We start from the raw sequence: 22707 nt of genomic DNA, 5'->3' as shown, positions 1-22707 counted from the left end.
GTGGGGGAAGAAATTCTCAGATCTTTTACTTATAACAGTCACTATCACAATAAACAAATATTCTGGTATACATACTATTCTTGCACCCAGTGCTTTAATTAAAAAGTAAAAACTAACCCTAACCCTATTCACAATTAAATGTACCAAAAATCTAAGTACTTAGTATTTGAAATGGCCCATTTCTAAACTAGAATGATCAGATATTTGTAATGCATAAATAAGAACAAGTGAATAAGTGTAGTGAAGTAGCAGAATTGAAAGGCAGGAGTAGAGGAAAGTACTGCACTTGAGTAAACGCAGCCTACTGTTATTTTCCACCTTTGCGTCGTGACGCAGCGCCGTTCCCGTGACGTCACAGAACCGGAAGTGCACGTTAGACGGCTGCTGTTGTTGACACACACCGCTGCTGCGGACCCACGACGATGCAGCGGCTCCGCATTTCGTTTATGTGACTTAAAAAACCTGTGGCCAATCTCCCGTTTACACCGCCGTGTTAGTTTTGCTCTGAACTGACAGGTTTGTTGTCAGGTTGTCTCGGTTTTCAGTCTCCGCTGAGAAGTTTGGGACGCAGCCACTGTAGCACAGGAGGCTAAGTCCAGTGAAGGAAGTCAGCTAATTAGTTAGCGATGTAGAGTCAGTTTAAATTCACCTAAACGCAATTTAACAAAATACTCTGCTAGATTATTTTTAAGTTGGTGCATAAAACTGGTTGGAACAGCTCTTTAAACGAGGTAAAGCGTCTCCTCACTGCCTCCCTGCTGCCTCCGTTTGGCAGGTGACTGCTAATCTAAACACTTAATGTTAATCACCTTCTGTGACCTCCTGCTCTTTTGTCCTCAAGCAGATGGCAATGGAGCTGGATGTGTTCGTGGGAAACACCACCATCATGGACGAGGAAGTGTATCAGCTCTGGTTGGATGGATACACAGGTATGTGTCAGCTGTCAGGGTCGACCACTTCATGTACTGCAGGAGACTGTGGAAATAATGATGGATATGCAGGTCTTTCAAGGTGGTTATTGCAAGGCTGTGAACAACGCAGGTGCAAGGCCAAGGAAAGCATTTTTATTTGTATACTAGCCCGTTTTTACAGTTTGTCTCAAAGCGCTTTACACAGCATCAAGATAACATCCTCTGCCCTTAGACCCTCACATCATCTGAGGAAAATCTCCCAGGAAAACCCTTTAACAGGGGAAAAAAGGACGGAGGACGGATCCCTCACCCAGGGCGGGCAGACATGCAATAGTTGTTGTATGCACACAACTAAACACACAACATGGAATATGGGAAAACATGGAAATGGTTATACAGTAAAGGTTAAGGACCTTCTGGAAAGATAAATAACATCAAAATGTTTGTTTTTTAAATGTATCTATTAACTTATTGCTTTAAATTTCTCTCCAGGCCTCTAAAAACGTATCAAATTAAGTATTGAGACAGCAATATCACCCTAAATGAGCTCAACCAACTTCAGTTGAATTCGCTGCAACATAAGAAATGTGTTCATTCACCTCACTAGGGTCGCAGCAGGGGAGCTGGAGCCTATCTCAGCTGACTTAGGGCGAGAGGCGGGTTACAACCCTGGACAGGTCGCCAATCAATCACAGGGCTGACTCATACAGGCAGTCAACCATTCACACTCCCATTCACACCTACGGGCCATTTAGCTTAGAGTCGCTCTCCTGTGGGAAGAAGCCAGAGGACATGCAAACCCCACACAGGAGCCCCAGCCAGCCGGTGAACCCTCTTGTGAGGTAACAGTGCTTTTCACTGCACCAGATATTAAATTGTGAATAGAAAAACAAAACAAAACAAATGTTAACCCTTTAATTTACAGGCCATTAATTACGTGATAATGTCTAGAAATAGCCAAGAAATAACGGTCAATTTCTTAGCAATGTCATGTTTTTCATAAAGGCAAAAGATCACACATGCTTTTCATGCTTTGAATTTTTTGGGAAAGGTCAGAATTTTTCTCCACCAAGTCCTTAGTTGCAATCAATCATTATATTTCTTGGCTATATTTCTAGACATCACTATGAAATTGGCTGTTATTTCTAAGCTATTTCTAGACATTATGACGCAATTACTTGTTATTTCTTGGCTATTTCTTGAGTGGCCTGTAAATTTAAGAGTTACCAAAAAAACATCACAGTTTCAAACATTACTAGTCAAATATATAGAATATATAAAAAGAAAAAAAAATCAGTTATCTAAAGCACCAAATTAGGGAAAGAAATCATTCTACATGTAACAAAATCTGTGATTACCTCCACATCCTTCCCACTAGTGCCGACAAATGTGAATTGTGAAACTGCAGTAGTCATTTAGTCGTGTTGTTATCTTCACCCCAACCAGTAGCGATGTAACATCAGGTTATTATACACAACCTCACAGCGCTTGTCTGTTTTTTTTTTTCCCCCCACCAGTGAATGATGCAGTGAAGGTACGGATGGAGGGAGGAGTGCTGGAGGAATATGAGGCGAGTGCAGATGTGCTGCTGAGTGACACCATGGACCAGTACAGGACTTTCCAGATGTGTGAGCGTCTGCTGCACAGTCCAGCCAAACTAGCCAACCAGCTCCTGTTCCAGATCCCACCTCATCGACAAGCCATCCTCATAGAGAGGTGCAGTTACGACGACGCTCTCATTGTGTTTGAATTATCAGATGTCTCTGGTGTCTGGCTGCCAACATTTGATCAACGATTTACGTATTTTTGCATCTTTTCTATCTTTGGAATAAGCCTCTTCCTTGAACTAGGCTTACTCTGCTCTCAAGGCAGATGCTATCATGGCATGTATTTGTTGTTACACCCACTACTTTGTTCTCGTTTGCTGACAGTGTTGAAAATAATATATTCTTACAGTTTTCCTCTTTTTCCTCTGTGTTTCTTTGTTTAGATACTATGCTTTTGATGATGCATTCGTCCGAGAGGTCCTGGGAAAGAAACTCTCTAAAGGAACAAAGAAAGATTTAGACGATATCGGTGCCAAAACAAACGTCACGTTGAAAAGCTGCAGACGACAAGTAAATACATTCCTCGATAACTGTTTATCTGTATTATCAGTTTGATAGTTAGGAGCTTGTAGCAATGATTAAAAGTTTCACCACTGTAAATGTAATTTCAACAACATACAACAAGCTACAACATTTTCCTAGCAGTGTGTTCAGTTCAGTTGGGTGATGCTGCAGCTGAATGTCTGCAGACCGAGCACCGTGCAACTTTTATACAAGTCACATTGTTGTAATTTCAGCAAATATCCTGCGTCATGTGTTTGATTTCAGTTTGACAACTTCAAACGTGTTTTCAAAGTTGTGGAAGAGCTGAAGGGACCCCTGGTGGAGAACATACGTCAGCATTTTCTTCTCTCTGACAAGCTTGCAAGGTAATCAGTCAGAGGAGAGAACAAACCTTTTCAACTCAGGTTTATTTTTCAAAACACTGATATTGTTTTACATCTGTTTTGTTTTTACGTTTTATCATGAATTATTACATTTTTGGTTTTGCCTTTTTTAGTAATTCTAACCAAATTCCACTTGAGGTCCAGTGCTGCCAAACAAACGGACAAATTATCTGATCGTCTTATTCTGTTTTTATCCCCTATAATGCTTCTTGCAGGGATTATGCCGCCATTGTTTTCTTTGCCAACAATCGCTTTGAGACGGGGAAAAGAAAGCTACAATATCTCACTTTCCAGGACTTTGCTTTCTGCGCTGGGCAGCTTATCAACAACTGGACCGTTGGGGCCGTTGGTGAGTGATTTCTTCTGTTTTCTTTGGCCAATTTGCTGACATAACGATGTGAGACGCACGTATACCATTTTGTAGCCGTTATGTAACACATTAATCAAATTGAACTGTCTAATTTTTTAGTCCTAGTTTGAGGATTGCAGAGCAGTAAAACATTCATAGTAAATCTGAGAAGAATAAAGATACAAGATACACATTTGAAACTATGTGAAAGAATTTCTAAAAAGGGCAATTAGAGCAGTGCCTCTGTCGGCGAGACCCACTGACCTCCAGAGGTCCTGCAGGTTTTGAAATTTGTAAATGAACTGGGGTAATTGGATGAGGTAGAGCCTGAGTAAGGACCTAAAACATGAATTACTAAGAAAAAAGGAGCAAGTAACAAGAAAAAACATCACTTGAGCTGATTTGTCAGTTTCTGACGTTGAGTTGTCTTTGTAGATAACATGGTGGAAGACATGGATGTCGATCTCGACAAAGAGTTTTTACAAGAGCTGAAGGAACTGAAGATTTTAATTACAGACAAAGATCTGCTGGATCAACACAAAAGGTACAAGAAATGAATGGAACAATAAAATGTAAAACCTTTTTTTTTTTTTTTTTTTTTTAAATCTACACTTTCTCCTTCATTTGTAATTCGTGTTTCTGTTCAGCCTGGTCTGCACAGCTCTGAGAGGGAAGACTAAAGCTTTTAATGAGATGGAGGCTAATTTCAAGGTGAGGAGCATTACACCTTCATCATATCTTAATATAGCGGGTCAGTCAACTCTCAAGTGGAAGAGATGAGAGGGTTTGAATCTCATTTATCTTTTCGCTTTTGTAGAATCTTTCCAGAGGCCTTGTCAACATCGCTGCAAAGTTAACCAACACAAAAGATGTCAGAGATTTCTTCATTGATCTTGTGGAGAAGGTTTGTGCTCTATCAAAAATTCTGTTTCCTTTTTTTCTCAAGCATTGTAAGCAAAGACAGACCATCCGGCCTACATTTTTTTCTGAGGCCTTTGCCAACTTCCAAGTCTGCCTTTGAGACGGTGTGATGTAACGTCTCCTCCCCTCCTCCCCTTTCTCCTCCAGTTTATTGAGCCGTGCCGCTCAGACCGATGGACAGCTGCGGACATGAGACTCTACCTCACTCACTACACCAACTCTGCACACATACTTGACACATTCAAGTGAGTTAATGCTCTTTTATTCTGTAAAATTGTCAGGCAGAGCGCCGGCACCAACCCTGCCAGGGTAATCGGTTCCCAAGGGGACGAGCAAAAGCTAAAAATACAGCCACGGTTCTGGAGAGAGCTTCTGCAGAACCAACCAATAACTGAATAAGGTTGTACATTTTGGCAGTCATTAAACACCGCTCAAGCATAAAGTTGGCATGTTTAAATCCTCCAATATTGACGTCCCTGTTCGACCAGTGGGTGTCACCCTATCTCGCCCCGATTCCTTAAACTGTAGTTACCTTGTTTCTCATGCAAACACTCAGGAATGTAGTTAAGGGTTTACACAGCCCTGCACCACTACATGCTTGACAAAGAGATATTCATAAAAAAAAAAGAACCACCCCCCCCATTACACTGAGTGGACAAAGATTGCCACATTTACTTTCTTCACCCAGATTTCACAATTACAGTGTGTCATGAGACTGTACAGTACCCCTTTGCTCCATTTACTTACAGTTTGCTCTCTTTCTGTCTCTGCTTTCTGCCCCCCCTCAGACACCAGGTTGTGTGGGACAGATACATGGGCGTCATCAAAAGCTGTATCTTCAAAATGTATCACGACTGAAGCGTTGGCGTCGCAGCTCGTCCCTCTCATCCCCCTGCTCTTCCTCTGGTTTGTCCCTCCCCCCGGTGAAGCCGTTATCTTAGCCCTTCAGTTTGTGCTTTATTTGTTTGCTGATGAATTCCTCTTCTCAAGCGCCATCATTCCTCCCCTCTCTTGCTCGTATAGCGTCCCTTCAGTGTCTGTAAATTTGATTTGTAAATAAAATGAACATATTTACATCTAAACGTCATTCTGTTGTATTTTATCTGCTATGCTAAATGGAAGTTATGATACCGTTAAGCGACTCCAGAGACAGGATTTGCTGATCTTGTCGGTTTTGGATGGAGATAAGAGACGGAAGGAGAGGAACCATCAGCATTTTAGATTTTAAATAATGACCAGCAGATTATGTGTCATGAATTGAGATGTGTGTGTGTGTGTGTGTGGCGTCTGTGTGTGGCCATGGGAATAAGGGACCAACCACGGGGGGCACAGTTGGTCCATTTAACGGGGTTGACAGTGTGACTTTTCACAATACCCCCTGTATTGACAGCTGCCATCTCTGCCACCACCTAGACACACAGCAGCACAGATAAACAGAGGCAGAGGAAAGGTTTTTAAACCCGCACACTGGAGGTTTACTTTGAAAGAGCAGGATAAAAAAAAAAAACATTAATAGCTGCTATCAATTTAAATAAAAGCGTGAATGTGCTTTACTACTTGTTTGTCTATTAAAATATACTTGGTTGTAAACTTTAATGCAGGCAATCATTTTGTAATGGGTGATGCATTTCTTAAGTGGCTTGGAAAGAAGCTAGCAATTACCCTAATGTGGATGCTGCTCATTTAATTTTGAAAAGGCTTTTATTTTTGTGAGAAGCGGGGGGGGGGTGACCTTTGAGGTTTGACTTTGAGTTGAGTCATGACGACTTAAACCAAAAAGACTAACGTAGATTAAGCAACATCTTAAACAGTTTGCAACATAACAGACTGCAATTTTTTGTACAGGAAAAACAAAAAAACAGCCGGAAATGATTCCAAGTGCAGTAATGGATTAGTCACATACAAACACACGGCAGTAAAGTTCGAAGGTTGGTTTTCAGTACTTTATCCCCAAAGCGTCACCAGTTTACTCTGAGAAATAGGCGAACAAATTTTCCGAGTAGGTCTCCACTCTCTCTCTCTCCCTCTCTCTCTCTCTCGTCTCCTCCACTCTCTAATTTTTGTCCACATTCCATTAACTTCTCTCTCTCTCTCTCTCTCTTTCCCCGGCTATAAATATCCTGCATGTCAGATTGGACGAGAGCGAGGGCTTTAGTCGCTTTATGGAAAAAAAAATAAAATAAAGAGGACAAGACGGGGGGGAGGCAAGTATAGATAGATGGGGGGTAAAATGGGAAAAGGGAGGGGGGGAAAGGGTGGGAGAGAGAGCTTGGGGCTTTTGCGGGGGTTTTAGTCTAAATGAAACCAGGTGTGTTGTGGGACCAGTAAGAGGGGGCATTGGTTAGGGAAGATGGGGGGGCATGTGTGTGTGTGTGTGTGTGTGTGTGTGTGTGAATCTGTGAGTTGTTGTTCTGCCTGCGATTTGGACGGATTTGGAATTTTGGAATTTGGGCCACAGACCAGGAATTTGCATCCTGGGGGGTCAGAGAGAGGGGGTTTGGAGAGCGGAGGATGGCAGTGCAGGGGGCCAGAGGGGGGGTAAGAATGGGCTGTCTCTCTCTCTCTCTCTCTCTCTCTCTCTCCTCTAAGTCTCTTCCTCTCTCGCCTGCTCTCTCCCTCTCTCTCTCCCTCCCTCTGCATGTGTTCAGCTGCTGCAGCTGTCGGTCTCCCCACTCACTCTCTCAGGGTCACACAGGCAGCAGGACTTTAAGGGACCACTTCTGTTCGCCACCTAAGCCGGGACGACAGCAGCCAGCCAGCCAGCAGCAGCAGGAGGAGGAGGAGGACACACCGCTCAGAGACTGGACACTGAAGAGACTGAAGACCCAGCGGAAAGAAAGAGAAAGAGAAAGAAAAAAAAGAAAAGCTTCATCTGTGAGTTTCCCCTCTGTTTCTTTTAACTCCTTAATCAAATCTAAGATGAAGTTTGTGTGTCCAGCAGGGAGCCGATGGACGACTTATATCATGTTTTGCGAGAGTAGAGAGATGTACCTCTTACCCACTTTTCTACGGGCCATACACGTCACAGTTACACCGCTGCTCTGCTCGTCTTGCTCCGCTCTCCCAGCTCCACTTGGCTCCTCACAAGAGAGCCAAGATAATGTGGCACACTGTCTGTGTAGTTTGCTTCTTGGCTCCGTGTTTGAGACTGTAATAGGGGGGTAGACAGGAAGAGAGGCAGTGAGTCACAAGGCATTATTGTACAGTATATTGCAAAATTCTTCCATCTCATCCCTCTTGTACAGCTTTCTAAGTAAGTGTCACAATCTCAAGTTTTGTTAGTCACCGAGGGGGGAAAACTACAGGAAGGGAGACAATGAATATTTCTGAGAGAAAGCAGCAGCTTCTTTGGAACAAGAGGAACAGGTGCCAGCATCCAACACACACACAAACAATCTGAAAACCCTGATAGCATCACAGACGGCGTAGGAAGCCGCCCAACTTCTGTTTGACAGAGCGTTTTATCACAGTTTACACAGTTCCTCCTAATAGCTAACATGTGACAGCCCTGCCACCTCTGCAATGACTCAAGTGGGATTTTAAAGGCCACAGGAAGGAGCACAGTTCCCCAAATCCCATCATCTAGTGCCAGATTGTCTGTGTATGCTGATACATCACAGTCCTTTGACTTTACCGTCTTTACAGAGCGAGCCAGAGCAGCATGGGCGCAGTGTGTGGATATCTCCTGCAGGCCGCTCTCCTTCACTGACTGTGGAGACACTCAGAGCAGCAGCGAGGCCGTCTGTGTGTGAGTCTGTGTGTGTGTGTGTGTGAGACGGAGACTCCCTGATTGTGAGGGTTCACTGCCACAATGGTAACAGAGCGCAGCTGGAGTGCGCTGGGCCACCATGTTCACAGGCTGCTCCACGCGCCGCCGAGCAGAACAACACAAAGCGAGTTATGTATACACTACAAGACATGACCATCCTGCAGTGTGTGTGTGTGTGTGTGAGACTGTGTGTGTGTGTGCGTGCGTATGTGTGTGGTCCAACTGTGTGTTTTTCCTGGTCCCTATGTGGTCAGTTTTATAAGCCGCCTGACATTTGGCTTTCTAACTTGTGCTGACTGCGTGAATCTTAAAAAATGGGTCAGCCTGCTGTTACCGAGGCCAAGAAGAGCTCCAAATGGTATTTATATTAGATTATAATTATTTTATCATGAGAGGTCATGTGAATAAACTGTGCAGCAGATGTTTTCTGAGGTATGAAGCGTATCTGCAGAAGATAACAACTATTTATTGATTCCTCTCTTATCTCTCGCTATCTTGGTGAATAATTTGGTTTTTAAAATGTCAAGAAATAGTAAAAAAAAGTAGCCTGAAGTTCAAGGTGATGATCGTTCTGTTCAACTAAGAGTTAAACTTATGAATACCTAGGGCTTACTAGCATAAAGAAATGAGCAGATATTCAAGATTGAGATGCTAGAACTTGAATTTGATGCATTTTTGCTTGAATTATCAGAATTGATGAGTTTCATCATTTTCCCCTTGTAATTACATTTGATTCATATCATTTTATCAGTTCAGGTAATGTGAACATCATGACACACAGCAGGTGTTGTCCAGCAGCAGCAGCAGCAGCAGCAGCAGCAGCAGCAGCAGCAGCAGCAGCGTTGGCGAGAGAGCGAGCTGGTGCTACAGTGAACCTGTGTCTCTTCGTCCAAACCCACACCATGAACTTCTGCACCGGGGACACATTCTCCGACGTCCTCCTCCACAGCGAGGAGAGAGATGAGAGGTTGGGGGCGGGTAGGTGGGGCAGGAGGGGGCAGCGGTGGCTGGAGATTTGGCACCAGCTGCCCCCTCTTATGTGAACCATGGGGGGTTTCCCAGAACCCGATACTCTGGGAACCTCTGCCGTGGCAGGGCATCCCAGCTGAGAACCGGCGCCCACATCCTTGCCACGGGCATTCCAGAGGTCCACCGCCACTTGATCTCACGCGGCAGCAGGGGCAACACCCATGCATCCCTGCTGCCCACACTCAGTAGCCAGTGAGTGACTGGACCCCGGACCGGTGGTCAGTTTGTTTTTGGGTGGTTTTTCTGGGCAGCATTCTTGCTGGTTCGAGAGCGGCTGCTCGGGCCGGTTCAGAGAGGTCACGTACTGTGGTCGTCTGATTGCACCGTGGTATGTGTTACCGTCGGGGCGAAGGCATGTTTTGCTGCTTCTCACCACGCGAGGGTCACGCAAATGGCCCCGTGATGTCATCCGGCGAGTATCTGCGGGTATCCACGTCACCCTGCGGACTTCTGTTTGTCTCGATGTGAAATACAACAATGAGCAGTGCCTGTAACCTCTGGAGCCTCTGGAGTTTATATCAGGGCATGCGTGTGTATGCACGTAGACAGGCGGTGGTTATAACTTTCCTGTCACACTGACGTTGCAAACGAATGTGAGTGCGTGCGTGTGTTTCTTAAACCTTCAGTTCACAGTCTTTTTGTCTATGAGAGCTGGAATAAGTGATTTGTTTTTGCTTGGAGTCAGCTGAAACACTTATAGCCTCTCTCCAGGAACATTAACTGAGGGATGGTTGTGTCTCTGCTGGGAGAAAAGCCAAGTCCTTCAGAGCACGGAGCACATATAATACACTGTAAAACTACCTTCAGAAACACACTGCACTACACAGAACATGGCAGAAAAGACCAGCGGTGGTGGAACAACTCAGACCTTTGAGTAAAAATAGAAATACCTCAATCTGAAAATGTTCTGTTGTGATTAAAAGTTCCCTCTATGCCTAATGGTGTTGAATGATGATTTGAATGTCCTGAAGAATTATTATATTTTCATCTTACATACATTTTTAACCACATTTTTTTCTTTTATTAGTTTTGCTCCAGGACATGTTGCAGGATTATCATTATTTTCGGTGACCTCATATAAACACCTGAGCAGCTCTAACCAGATTTATATCTGGAAACACCTCTGGGCCTTTAATCCATGACAATACATCATATTTTATAAGTGAATCATACGTTTCATAAGTGTCAAATTTTGGTTGCATAAGGTACCACAGATGGAAAGTACGTTTACTGCAGTGACAAAGGCAGGTGTCCTCTTACATTACAGAGACACACAACACAGCATCTAAAGAGGCAATGCAACGTTTTAGTTAATCTAGGAAACAAGAGTGAGAGATGCTTCTGTAAAACATGTGAGCAACAGTCAGGGTTTATGAGCCTCCCGCCGACGCTGAGACACAGCGAAGTGAACCTGTGGAGGCAGCGCTCAGCGAGACGATCATTCCTCTGGGCTGCAGTGTGCCAGTCTGCAGACACAGAGGCCTTTCTGTGAGCAGCTAATATGAAAGTATTTCTGTGATGTTGATTTTGTTATTTTCAGCTGAAGGATGGAGTACGTCACAATGTTTATGTTTTTACCTGCCAGTGATTTATTCCATTTATTCTTGCTGCGATCAAGGGGGAACTGTTTAGTTGACAAACAGTGAACCGAGTCCAAGACCCCGACTGTTTGTACTCTGACTGACTACTTAAAAATTGACTTTGGAGTTTTTTTTTCTCTTCTTCTTCAAGTTGATTTATCCACTTCAGCTGTGGGAAACGGTCAACAGCGCCAGTGTGTGTCAACACTGAATCAAACCATTTTTGTGATTTGTAATGTCGTCTATTTTTATGTCTTTTTTCCACCTCTCTCTCTCTCTCTCTCTCTCTCTCTGTCTACACAGATACCACTTCCTGGCTGCTCTGTACATCACAACGTCTGGTCTTCGAAGCACTGCTACCTGTCTGACAGTTGTGTGTGCGTGCGTGCGTGCGTGCGTGCGTGCGTGCGTGTGTGTGTTTTTGCCTGTGTGCATGTTGTACGTGTGTTCCTCTCCCGTCTCCCACCAATTAATGCATTAGTATGCAGGGTGCTAGTGTGTCAAACTTGTGCGTGTGCCTATGTGTGTCCGTGCTCCTCCGCAGTGCTATTTCACAGCCAGCTACAGAAAGTGACACCTACACGGTAAGGATGGATGGATCGCTCTCTCTCCTTCTCTTCTCCTCTCTCTCACTCCTTATTTTCCTTTGCATCTTCTCTTTTATTAGATATCACACCTGTCAGGTGATGTCACATCTCCTTTGTGTTGAACATTTGGCCTCCGATCCTCTCCGTTACCTCTCATTTAATATTCCACAGCTGTTTTCCACCACCTCCAGCATTTTATAGTACTCCTAACTGGGGGTAATTTTAGTTTTAATTCCATGTTTCTTTAGGCCCTTGCCTTTTCTTTCCATGCTGCTCACGGCAATATATTTTCTTCCCAGAATGATAATGACCCTTTTTCCAAACAGTGGCCTTCCAGTCTTTGTTTTTGAAGTGACATTTGGCCTAAGGAAAGCAGTTTAAAATGTCATACTTCCTCTAACAGCAGCAGACTTCTTGTCTTTTTGGCCCAGCGCTCCTGCATGAATACAGAGGAAACAAGTTTCTCTGTCCTCTGCTTCTTTTTTTATATCCCACTACTGCGGAATTTATTATGTATTATGAATATATTATGCAACTTTTACTCAGAGGGACTATTCACATCTTTCTTTCCGCTGCTTTCTCACACTCTCTTTTTCTCTCTGCTGCTTTTTGTAGGAATGCACAGATGGATATCACTGGGACCCTCAGACTGAGCACTGCAAAGGTAAAGCTCTCTCTTACCTGCACCTAATTTGTTTGTACACTAACAGCTTTGATCGCCCTCTCCAAGCCCTGTGCTGTGTTTTTTCTGATTTCGGTAATTAAATATCTGCCTCTATATCTCCTGTCAGACATAAACGAGTGTGAGACCATTCCAGATGCCTGCAAAGGGGAGATGAAGTGCTTCAACCACTATGGAGGGTACCTGTGCCTCCCTCGCTCTGCGTCAGTCATCCCAGCTCCAGAGCCCCAAATTGTGCCGACGGAGGCCTTTAACCCCTGCCCTCTGGGCTACGAGCCCCAGGGAGACAGCTGTGTGGGTGGGTGTCTGGTTTTTGTGAGTCTTGGGGGGTTAAGGGTGGACAGGTGGCAGCAGGATGACTGATCATTAAGTATGTTTGTGTGTGTAATTGTGTAAATTTATTGACGACGGCCACAGATCGTGAGGGACAGGTGGCCGTAGCAGGTGTTGTGACTGGAGGCAGCGTGTTGCTGCAATCTGTGTGGGTGTGAGTAAGTGCGAGTCCAATGGAGGGAAGGAGGGAAGGAAGGAGGGAGGGGGGGAGGGAGGGGGGGGGGCAGATAGACGGCGTAGGAATGTGGAAGATTTCACACCACAACAGCTGCTGTGTTTTCAGAGCAGAGAAACCTACTCGACCCGGAGGCAAAGGCATCTGGGTCCGCATGAGACAGCAAATATGACTCAACATGATGTGTCAGTCTTGACTTCCGGGGGCAAACGAGGGGAGCGCAGCCGCCACCGTTTCCCCTCTAACCAATCACGGTGCATTAGTCAAGTCAGGCCGGGCAGGAGTGAGGTCGTTTGTCGTGCAGCGGTTCCTCACGTGCGTCTTCCCTGTTTCACTTCACCCCCACAAACACAGATGTTGATGAGTGTGAGCGAGACGAACACGACTGCCAGCCCAGCCAGCAGTGCATCAACACACTGGGGGCCTTCACCTGCCAGTGTCCGGACGGTTACCGCAAGGTTGGCACAGAGTGTATAGGTGAGATAGTGTGAATTTATACTCTAACTAATATAGAGAAGACACTCTACGGCCATGGCCTGTGGTGAAGTGGATTACAACTCTCATTCCTCTCTGTCAGACATCGACGAGTGCAGGTACAGATACTGCCAACATCGCTGTGTTAACGTCCCCGGCTCCTTCTCCTGCCAGTGTGAACCCGGTTTCCAGATCGCAGGAAACAACCGATCCTGTGTTGGTGAGTGATCAGTGAACCAGTAATGAGAGAGCTGCACTGCAACAATATGTTATTTTCTGTTTACTAACTGAGGCTGCAATGAACAATTCATATTAACAAGTTAACAAGATTATACAGGATATTTTGTGTGTATAATTGGAAATTGGAAACAAACGAGGAACCAAAGCTCTTAAATAAGTCTAGTTTACAATATTTTAAGTGGAATAAGTAGTATTTATATTACCTCACATACAATACCTGAATAAATGTTCTTAGTAATTTTCCAACTCTGAGTAGCTCTTTCATTATTTCACTGGAAACAAAGCTCACCTCTTACTACTACAACAACAACTCCTTTACAAATATATTTGTCATGTACCTGACAAAAACAAAAGCCACCCAGAATGTTTCTAATTACGTTAATAGAAAAATAAAATGACCTAATCTGCTTCATCAGTTGCAGTTTGATCACATTTGATTGACGGTGTCCTGCCAACAGTTACACCAGACCCCTGACTATCATTACATATTGATTTATTATTGTTAATTTGAACTGTAGCAGACGTACCTCTGACATCACCTCAGTATAAACCAGCGGGAAAAACAGAAATCTCCTAGAAGTGTTTCAGCTCTGGCAGTAAAACAGTTCATGTTGGACCGAGTCATTTATAGTAATAAGCCGACTGAGGAAATGTGTTTTTCAGGGGCTTTAAATGTAGTTGGAGCTTTTATTTTTGACCTCTGCCTTCAGTTCTAGGTTTTTGATCCAGAACCTATAAAAGTTTTCGGGGGTGTGTCTTCTCTTTCCAGTCTGTTGTCTCGCAAAAGTTACGACAACTTTAAGCAACATTTAAATGTCACATCCACAGAGTACAATAAAACCTGCATTGCCTCCTTTTTCAGACGTGAATGAATGTGACATGGGTGCCCCCTGCTCTCAGAGGTGTTACAACACATATGGCACCTTCCTCTGCCGCTGCGACCAGGGCTACGAGCTGGGGCCTGATGGCTTCGCCTGTAACGGTGAGAGACTCTGTCTGTCTGTCTGTCTGTCTGTCTGTCTGTCTGTCTGTCTGTCTGTCTGTGTCAGTCTCTGTCTCTGATGGTGCACAGCTAATGAAACCTGAACACGCATCTTGACAGACATCGATGAGTGCAGCTACTCCAGTTACCTGTGCCAGTACCAGTGTGTTAACGAACCAGGCAAGTTCTCCTGCGTGTGCCCTGAAGGATACCAGCTGCTGGGGACCAGACTATGTCAGGGTAAGCACACCTGCCTCCATTTCCTCCCAGAAACTAACACCCCCACACTGTGTGAGTCAGTACGCATTCATTCTTTGACAGCTGCGCTGTTCCTGTTCGCTCTAAACACAATCACAAGAAGCTGGTTTTCCCTCCGCAGATATAAACGAATGTGAAACAGGTGAACACCAGTGTACCGAGTCGCAGACGTGTGTGAACATCCACGGACGATACCAGTGTGTGGACGCCAAACGTTGCCAGGACCCATATGTCCAGGTGTCTGAGAAGTGAGTGACACCTTGTGAAAGCCGGAGTGTGCTTGTACACAAACACACACTCTCACACACCTTTTCCCAATTACTCAAATATGTGTTGGCCTTCAAGTCAGAATATAATCAGCCCCTGTATTGAGTATGGCTCGAACTGCGAGATTACCCCAATTACTTTTTCCACGTATGAGTCCAACTCTGCAACCTTCTCTTTTGAAAACGGTCCAGTGCAATAAGAAAACTATTACAGTTGTGAACAAGTGTTGGATTGGTAACAGGTGTGGGTCACTATTAACATATCCCGGAGGATTTGCTAGTATAAAATGTGTTTTAGAAAAACATGGGGGAAAAATGGCTACTGTTCAATATTTGTTAAGATTTAAGGAGATTTTCAATCTCAGTCATAGCACTCCCTCTGCTGGCTGATTTATGAATTACTACTGATGTTTTACTACTAAGGTGGATGGAGGGTAAAGGGTTCAGGGGCACAAGCTATGAAACAAGAAGATGTAAAATAATGACAAACAAGAACCACAAAAACAAACAAAACAAAGTAAAAGAACAGAGAAGAAAAGAAAGATAAGAGATCCAAATCGTTCTGACCTTTTCCTCCATTGTGTGTGTGTGTCCAGCCGCTGTGTGTGTCCCGTCAGCAAGCCTGCCTGTCGAGATCTTCCTTTCTCCATCGTCCACCGCTACATGACCATCACCTCGGAGCGAACCGTCCCCTCCGACATCTTCCAGATTCAGGCCACCAGCGTCTCTCCGGGGGCTTACAACACTTTCCGCATCAGCTCCGGTGATGATAACGGAGACTTCTACATCAGGGTGAGAAGTGTTACAGAGCATGAAGAGAAGTTTAGATGGTCATTGTTTCAGAAACTATATCTGAGTGTCAGGGTTACATAGATATACAAAGAGAAGTAGCCCCTACAGCTATTTCATAGCTATTTCATAGCTGTAGGCCAGTGCCCGGGGCGAAGCGACGTAAGTAGCGAAAAACTGCACAAAATTTTGCATTGAAGTCAATGGGACGGGTGAAAAAGAACAATCATTGGAGTTTTACTGCTCAGGCATACCTTCACCTAGAGACTTCATTTGAACTTTAAACAGTAGACACAAGTCTTGTGTATTGGCGTATTAATCCACGTTTTGATAGGTCGTATAGTTTCTGATCAATCCCTGATCAATGACCATGATAATTTTTGCAGAAATTATGTGATTATAATGGTTGTGTATTGCATGGAATGTTCGTGTCAGAATGCGTGACATCATCGCTTAGAGTGGGAGAAGTTGTCTGAAATCGTCTGAAACTTTTCTCTTTCCACACTCCTCTCGGCCACAATTTACACTCTACACACATGATCTTTTCCAAATTTGTAGACAATCTTGTTATTTCTCTCACCATGTGCTCAAAATATCAGAGAGACTTACAGAATTTGAATTGTCAGCCTCTAAGTGCGGCCACGTCGGTCTCTGCTCCTCATTGACTCCAATACAAAGATTTTCTGAGAGAAGCAGAACGAACCCCTGTTTTAAACTCGCCAGTGTCTCCAAAATATTTACTGTAGAAACACCAAATCATACCAAATTTTTCAGGAAGTCCTTACAGCACTGTTGATCAGTGTTTTTTTCTGATAGGAGTTACTGTTTTGTCACAGTAAGCCTAAATGCGAGACCAGTGCAGAGGCAGAAAATCGCTCTTTTTCTTGACATTTCTGTCTGTCTCAGCCTGGGGGGCCCCTATCGTCATTGGCAACCACCTCAAGTTGCCGTGGTAACCTCTGAGCCTCAGGCCAGAGCTCGTTAAATTTATAAACAATCCACCTGGCGCTCGTTAACATGTTTATAAAAAAATCCACCTGGAGCCACACACACACACACCAAAACACACAGGTAACATACACATGCGTGCGTATGCGTGCACTCCTCTCCCACACACAAACACACACAGGTAACTTCATGTGATTAAAGAGACACACACACACACACACACACACACACACACACACACACACACAAACACCAGCACACAGGTAACCTAAGGTCCTATCAAAATTTCCCAGAGGAAATTTTCTAGTTAATAGATAATATTCTCACTTCTCAGCAGTCACAGCAGATAAACATGTTTTAGATTCAGTATGCTCAGAAATCTCAAACAGCCTCAGAGAGTTTTAGGCTTGTTTAGTACCAAAGTCACTCACTGGCCATTCTCAATACATCCTTTAGAGTAAATTAAGGACTCCTTAACAAATAGAAGCAAAAATGGCCTCAGGTTGTGGTGAATATTGTTAACCTCTCCTCTTATGATTTATAAAAACACTCCCCTAGATGCCAAAACAGGCGTTATATGTGTTGGTATAGAAAAGCATAAAACTCACCCTTTGTCTCCCCCCAGCAAATCAATAATATCAGTGCCATGCTGGTGCTGGCCCGCGCCGTGTCTGGGCCCAGAGAGTACACGTTGGACCTGGAGATGATGTCGGTGAACCCTCTGCTCAGCTACCATGGCAGCTCCGCCCTCAGACTCTCCATCTACGTCGGGCCGTACAGCTTCTAAACAGGAAGGAGGAGGAGAAGAAGGAGAAGATGGAGAGAAAGAGCTGTGGAGACACATGGATGCAAACAAAGGAGGAGAAGAAGAAGTGGTCAATGCAGTTCAACCAGTCACTGTGATGTTAAACTCTTAGCTTTTTATACCTAGTTGTCCAAAGAAAGCCTCACATTTGTAAGCCCCACCATATTGCGTGTAAGAATATACATACAGTAAAATATCCAAATACATGTAGCAATAATGTCTCACAGATACAGAGCAGCCTTAAGATGATTAGTCCAATCAGATCGTTCCCTTCACTTGGCTCTGTTACTATTGTTTGTTTTGTTTTTCGTTTTTTTCTGGGATAAAATGTCGGCCGCCTCGTTCTGTGGTCAGTGTTTATCAAAGGGATTTCTTTTCTTCACACGTGTTCAAGGTGATAACAAATCTGTGCCACCAGGTGGAGTGAGTCACACTCAGCATCATTAAATTAATCTGTTTTCACCAGTTTACATCCTTATTTTTCAGCTCCATTCAGTTTGTCACTTTGTTTTGTTGTTTTTTTCCTTCTCCTTGTCAGCCCTGTTTCCTGTTGACAGACGTGATTCAGCAACCACTCAGATCAGACCTCAGCATCCACCCTCCACTGTTCATTCCTATGATGGAGCTCTCTGTACCTGTCGTTTGTCAGATTGTTACGTTGCTGATCGTGTTGTAATTTGTTCTTTTGTTTTTTTGTCTAAGATTTGAACCCAAATAAAACAATATACCTTTACATCTGTGTCACAGCGAAACTGATCAGTTTCTTTCTTTATGTTTTTATACAGTACCATCAACCCCGGAGCCTCTGATATTATAAAGCTTAAAGGGATACGCCAACATTTTTTTTCGTGTCTTGCCTCACTCCCGAGTCCACGACAAGCAGATAGACACCATCCTTTCGACTGTGTGTGCAGTAACAAGGGAGATACGGGCAGAGCTGGCGCACCGCTAATTATCTTAGCTCAAACGCTGGAAGTGTATCGGTAGTGTTAGCCTGCCTCCACCTAAAGTCATCAGAGACACTCTTCAGAAACCCGTCTATAAGATGAGCTCAACACTGCCCCATGTGGTTATTTAGGGAAATGCAGCCAATGTAACTGTGGATCTCTTCTTTCAGTGATGTTATCATCTTCAGGTTTTTAAGTAAGGATCACACGCTGTCCCATTCACAAATTACTTTATTAGAGAAAACAAACTTCCTTCCACAATCACAAACAGAAATGCTCTGATTCAAAAGTTGCAGAGTGATTCACGTTTTAACATCTTTAGGAAACACATCGGACAACAGAAGAAAAAGAGGCAGAAATCCAAGCTGATTCCAGCTGAGGCCCGAGATGTTAACAGCCGTTTGCGTTCTTGGAGCAGAGGAAGGAAAGTCCAGAGACAGGCAGGGTGTTTGCCCAACCGTCTGAGATTTGATAAAAAAAAGAGAGAAAAAATAACATCAACACCAAATTGATACACCACAGAATCTATGGCAACAGCTGTTAATGTATTTCCACAGAGGACGGACAGTTGTGCAGCATGACCTTTTGACCCCTGTCTAACTCTCTTTCCTGCCTGACAGATGCAGTTTAGTGCCCTTTCTTTGCAGCACTCTTTCAGAGTATGTTGAGCAATCAGTGTATCAATCTCTATGTCTGTTGTTGCCCCCTTCTGGAAGAAGAGGTAGCATCAGCTCTGCTTTCCCTGTTACACTGGTATTTGCCATGCAGAAGTGATGTGAAAAAACAGGTTAACAGGACCTAATGTATCTAATATCAAGCCACAGTTGGACACAGTTTATCACTCCACTTTGTGGTTCATGACTGGAAGTGATCACCGTGTTCATCATTGTTCTTTGTATGCGGCTGCAAAGTGCCCCTCTTTATCTGTTCGCAGGTTCTCCCACTGGATGACTTTTATATATACTATCTATACTTGGTCTTCTCCCCCCATATTTGTGCCTATACATGCGTAAAACCTGCAGCCATTACAATCTGCGATCCCAGAGCATCATACAGATGCAGGTCCCAATAGTCAGGCCTGAGTTGGGGAAAAGGGCATTTCAATTTTCTGCCCCCTCAAGCTGGAACGATCTGCAGAGGGATCTAGGACTGACTGAACTCATTGGCCTGGGGGAATTCAGATCAGTCCTAAAGGATCGAGAACGAAGATCCATTGACTCTTGTGCTTGCCCTCTGTAATTTGTAAATGTTTATACCGTTTGTATAATTCTGTCTTGTCTTGTTCTAGGTGTTGTTTTGCGCACTGCTTTCTTAGCCAGGTCATTCTTGTAAAAGAGGTTTTTAAATCTCAATGAGTTTTACCTGGTTAAATAAAGGATAAATAAATAATATCAAGCCAAGCTATCTACACAAGCTGTAGGTTGTTCTTGTACTTGCAAAATCTAAACTAAGAAAGTGACTTACGGTCTCTCTCCAGGTAAATGCAGGGATACTCTGTGGGGGGCCGCGGGATGTACCAGTCGGTGAAAGAGAAACGTTCACCGCCAACCCACATCCATGTCCCCTGAGAGACAAAGAACATCAGTGTAAGGAAGTGAGGTCTTTGGTCACTGGATTGACTGAGCTCGTAGGATTTCATATATGAATACCTGGATGACGAAGCCTCCCAGCCATGCGGCGCCCACACCATTTGACCTTATCATCTGCTGGAGGAATCTTTCCTCTTGGGCGTTGGTGACCGAGGCCAGGTGACCTCCAATGGTGTTGCAGGAATCCTGATGGACAGAGGAAGAACAAAGGGACTAAACTAAGATCTCAACTCCCTTCACTTCATGACTCTTTTGTCTTATATGTGAATGTAAAGCTCCTCTTCTCATGACAGACTAAACGAAACTACCAACATATATCATCACTATCCAGAGGCTTTAGGTGAAGACGATCGTTTCTGTTGTAAACTTTGATAGCGATCACACAGTCAATATGAGCTATGTGTATGTGATATTGACGCTTTGTACAATTAATGGTCGTCTGAATGTAACAACAGAGAGCAGTTAGAGCAGACGTACCTTAGCAGCCCACCAGGACTTGGGGCCTTTGACAAACACGAAGCAGCGAGAGCCGAGCCGTTGCCAGCCATCTGGGCAGGCTTTCCGAGTTGCACAGAGAAAGAGGAGGAAGAGAGAGTGAACTTTACTTAAACTGAAACACACTGTCTTTTAGATGGCAACATTGCTCCCACACAAGTGTGTAAGTGTGAGTGTGAGATCTGACCTGCAGATGCAGCATAGAGGAAAAGAGCGAGGAGCAGGACAGTCTTCATGCTGAAGATCAACGATTGTTCTGTGGAGGAAAAAAAGATGTTGGTTAATCTAGAGAGAGAGAGAGCAGAGGCATCAGCTCCAGTGAAAGAAGAGAAACCAGCAGCAGCATCGTACCTGTCAGGTAGATGTGAGGAGGTTTGTTCAGGTATCAGCTGATGGTGCAGTGATGACAGGAGGCTGCTCTCTTCTTATATACACACCTCAACACCTCTGAGTCACGGTCATGTTGCAATGTGGCGGCAGAAAGTGCTGACTTTGTTTTGTTTTTGTTGTTGTTTTTCCTTCTCCTTGTCAGCCCTGTTTCCTGTTGACGGACGTGATTCAGCAACCACTCAGATCAGACCTCAGCATCCACCCTCCACTGTTCATTCCTGTGATGGAGCTCTCTGTACCTGTCGTTTGTCAGACTTTAAAAGTGTAAAATGAGTTCAACACTGCCCCATGTGGTTATTTGGGAAAATGCAACCACTGTAACTGTGGATCTCTTCTCATCTTCAGGTTGAAGTAAAGATCACACGCTGTGCCATTCACATATTACTTTATTAGAGAAAATAAACTTCCTTCCACAATCACAAACAGAAATGCTCTGATTCAAAAGACATCGGACAACAGAAGAAAAAGAAACAGAAATCAAAGCCGATTCCAGCTGAGGCCCGAGATGTTTAGCATGGATGCTAACAGCCGTTTGCGTTCTTGGAGCAGAGGAAAGAAAGTCCAGAGACAGGCAGGGTGTTTGCCCAACCGTCTGAGATTTGATAAAAAAGAGATTAATAAAAATAGCATTAACACCAAATTGATACACCACAGAATCTATGGCAACAGCAGTTAATGTATTTCCACAGGGGATGGACAGTTGTGCAGCGTGACCTTTTGACCCTGTCTAACTCTCTTTCCTGCCTGACAGATGCAGTTTGGTGTCCTTTCTTTGCAGCACTCTGATGCCTCTTTATCACTGCAGAGTATGTTGAGCAATCAAACAGCTGATCAGTTTCTTTCTTTCTTGTTTTCTTCTCCTTGTCAGCCCTGTTTCCTGTTGACGGACGTGATTCAGCAACCACTCAGATCAGACCTCAGCATCCACCCTCCACTGTTCATTCCTATGATGGAGCTCTCTGTACCTGTCGTTTGTCAGATTGTCACCTTGCTGATCGTGTTGTAATTTGTTCTTTTGTTTTTTTTGTCTAAGATTTGAACCTGAATAAAACAATATACCTTTACATCTCTGTCACAGCGAAACTGATCAGTTTCTTTATTTTATTCTACAGCACCATCAACCCCAGAGCCTCTAAGTGTTGAATAATTGTTAAACAGAGATCTAATCACGAGTTATTTAACATTTTCCAGTTTCAGCTTCTCAGGGTGAGCATTTTTTGCTTTTCTCTGTTTTATATGTTAATTTGACAGAATATATTTGACAGTTTTATGACTATATCACTTTGGGGAAGCTGAAACATTTGATATTTAGATAAAGTGATCAATTAATAAATTAATCAAAAGATAAATTATTTGGAAATAGTAACTGGCCTTGATACATTTTATTTACATTAATGTTAAGTCATTTAGCCTTTGCAGTGTAGAGCTGATATCTGCTCTCAACCTTTATTTTTTTCTCTTGAGGAAGTTTGTTGTGGAGTGTATAAGACAAACTCAACACTGCCCCATGTGGTTTGGGAAAAGCAACCGCTGTAACTGTGGATCTCTTCTTCCAATAATGTTGTTATCTTCAGGTTGAAGTAAGGATCACACACTGTCCCATTCACATATTACTTTATTAGAATAAATAAACTTCTTTCCACAGTCACAAACAGAAATGCTTCTGTTACTGAGTGATTCACATTTTAACATCT

General features: G+C 43.8%; 3 protein-coding genes across 5 annotated transcripts; 2 read left to right on the top strand and 1 right to left on the bottom strand.

The window, feature by feature from the left end:
- Window positions 1–372: 372 nt before the first annotated feature.
- On the top strand, window positions 373–5757 carry fibpa (fibroblast growth factor (acidic) intracellular binding protein a). 3 transcript variants are annotated; one of them, XM_085789568.1, is made up of 11 exons: window positions 373–516; window positions 845–929; window positions 2429–2627; window positions 2902–3028; window positions 3287–3387; window positions 3621–3754; window positions 4190–4298; window positions 4402–4465; window positions 4572–4658; window positions 4823–4920; window positions 5464–5757. In XM_085789568.1, the coding sequence occupies exons 2-11, from the start codon at window positions 845–847 to the stop codon at window positions 5531–5533; spliced, it is 1074 nt and encodes a 357-aa protein (XP_085645694.1). In that variant the 5' UTR covers window positions 373–516; the 3' UTR covers window positions 5534–5757. The 3 variants fall into 3 exon arrangements, with proteins under 3 accessions (XP_085645694.1, XP_085645692.1, XP_085645693.1); XM_085789566.1 differs by having other exon boundaries at window positions 373–731; XM_085789567.1 differs by having other exon boundaries at window positions 373–731; window positions 842–929.
- A 1589-nt stretch (window positions 5758–7346) lies between these two features.
- efemp2a (EGF-like fibulin extracellular matrix protein 2a) lies at window positions 7347–18327 on the top strand. Its single transcript, XM_085789559.1, has 11 exons — window positions 7347–7549; window positions 11357–11637; window positions 12256–12304; window positions 12432–12620; window positions 13185–13307; window positions 13408–13524; window positions 14407–14526; window positions 14647–14766; window positions 14906–15032; window positions 15647–15842; window positions 17413–18327. The coding sequence occupies exons 2-11, from the start codon at window positions 11536–11538 to the stop codon at window positions 17572–17574; spliced, it is 1305 nt and encodes a 434-aa protein (XP_085645685.1). The 5' UTR covers window positions 7347–7549; window positions 11357–11535; the 3' UTR covers window positions 17575–18327.
- A 508-nt stretch (window positions 18328–18835) lies between these two features.
- On the bottom strand, window positions 18836–21062 carry LOC146979609 (galactose-specific lectin nattectin-like). The gene is made up of 6 exons (XM_085789561.1): window positions 20975–21062; window positions 20811–20879; window positions 20606–20685; window positions 20189–20314; window positions 20004–20103; window positions 18836–19000 (listed from the first exon to the last, which is right to left on the bottom strand). The coding sequence occupies exons 2-6, from the start codon at window positions 20857–20859 to the stop codon at window positions 18930–18932; spliced, it is 426 nt and encodes a 141-aa protein (XP_085645687.1). The 5' UTR covers window positions 20860–20879; window positions 20975–21062; the 3' UTR covers window positions 18836–18929.
- Window positions 21063–22707: the final 1645 nt, after the last annotated feature.

This window comes from Trachurus japonicus, chromosome 10 (assembly GCF_045865225.1).
Source record: "Trachurus japonicus isolate A0001 chromosome 10, Traja_1.0".
NCBI classification, from domain to species: Eukaryota; Metazoa; Chordata; class Actinopteri; order Carangiformes; family Carangidae; genus Trachurus; species Trachurus japonicus.
Note: the sequence above shows the minus strand (reverse complement) of the source record. Positions and strands in the feature narration are given on the sequence as shown.

What these genes read in the sequence shown, in the direction of transcription:
- fibpa (XM_085789568.1), top strand. Translation starts at nt 845, where the DNA reads ATGGCAATGGAGCTGGATGTGTTCGTGGGAAACACCACCATCATGGAC. An exon ending in CTGCTGGATCAACACAAAAG is followed by an intron (nt 4,299 to 4,401) that starts GTACAAGAAATG and finishes GTTTCTGTTCAG; the next exon opens with CCTGGTCTGCACAGCTCTGA. An exon ending in AGATGGAGGCTAATTTCAAG is followed by an intron (nt 4,466 to 4,571) that starts GTGAGGAGCATT and finishes TCGCTTTTGTAG; the next exon opens with AATCTTTCCAGAGGCCTTGT.
- efemp2a (XM_085789559.1), top strand. Translation starts at nt 11,536, where the DNA reads ATGCAGGGTGCTAGTGTGTCAAACTTGTGCGTGTGCCTATGTGTGTCC. An exon ending in GGGGACCAGACTATGTCAGG is followed by an intron (nt 14,767 to 14,905) that starts GTAAGCACACCT and finishes TTCCCTCCGCAG; the next exon opens with ATATAAACGAATGTGAAACA. An exon ending in TATGTCCAGGTGTCTGAGAA is followed by an intron (nt 15,033 to 15,646) that starts GTGAGTGACACC and finishes GTGTGTGTCCAG; the next exon opens with CCGCTGTGTGTGTCCCGTCA.
- LOC146979609 (XM_085789561.1), bottom strand. Translation starts at nt 20,859, where the DNA reads ATGAAGACTGTCCTGCTCCTCGCTCTTTTCCTCTATGCTGCATCTGCA. An exon ending in CCTCTATGCTGCATCTGCAG is followed by an intron (nt 20,686 to 20,810) that starts GTCAGATCTCAC and finishes CAACTCGGAAAG; the next exon opens with CCTGCCCAGATGGCTGGCAA. An exon ending in TGGGAGGCTTCGTCATCCAG is followed by an intron (nt 20,104 to 20,188) that starts GTATTCATATAT and finishes TTTGTCTCTCAG; the next exon opens with GGGACATGGATGTGGGTTGG.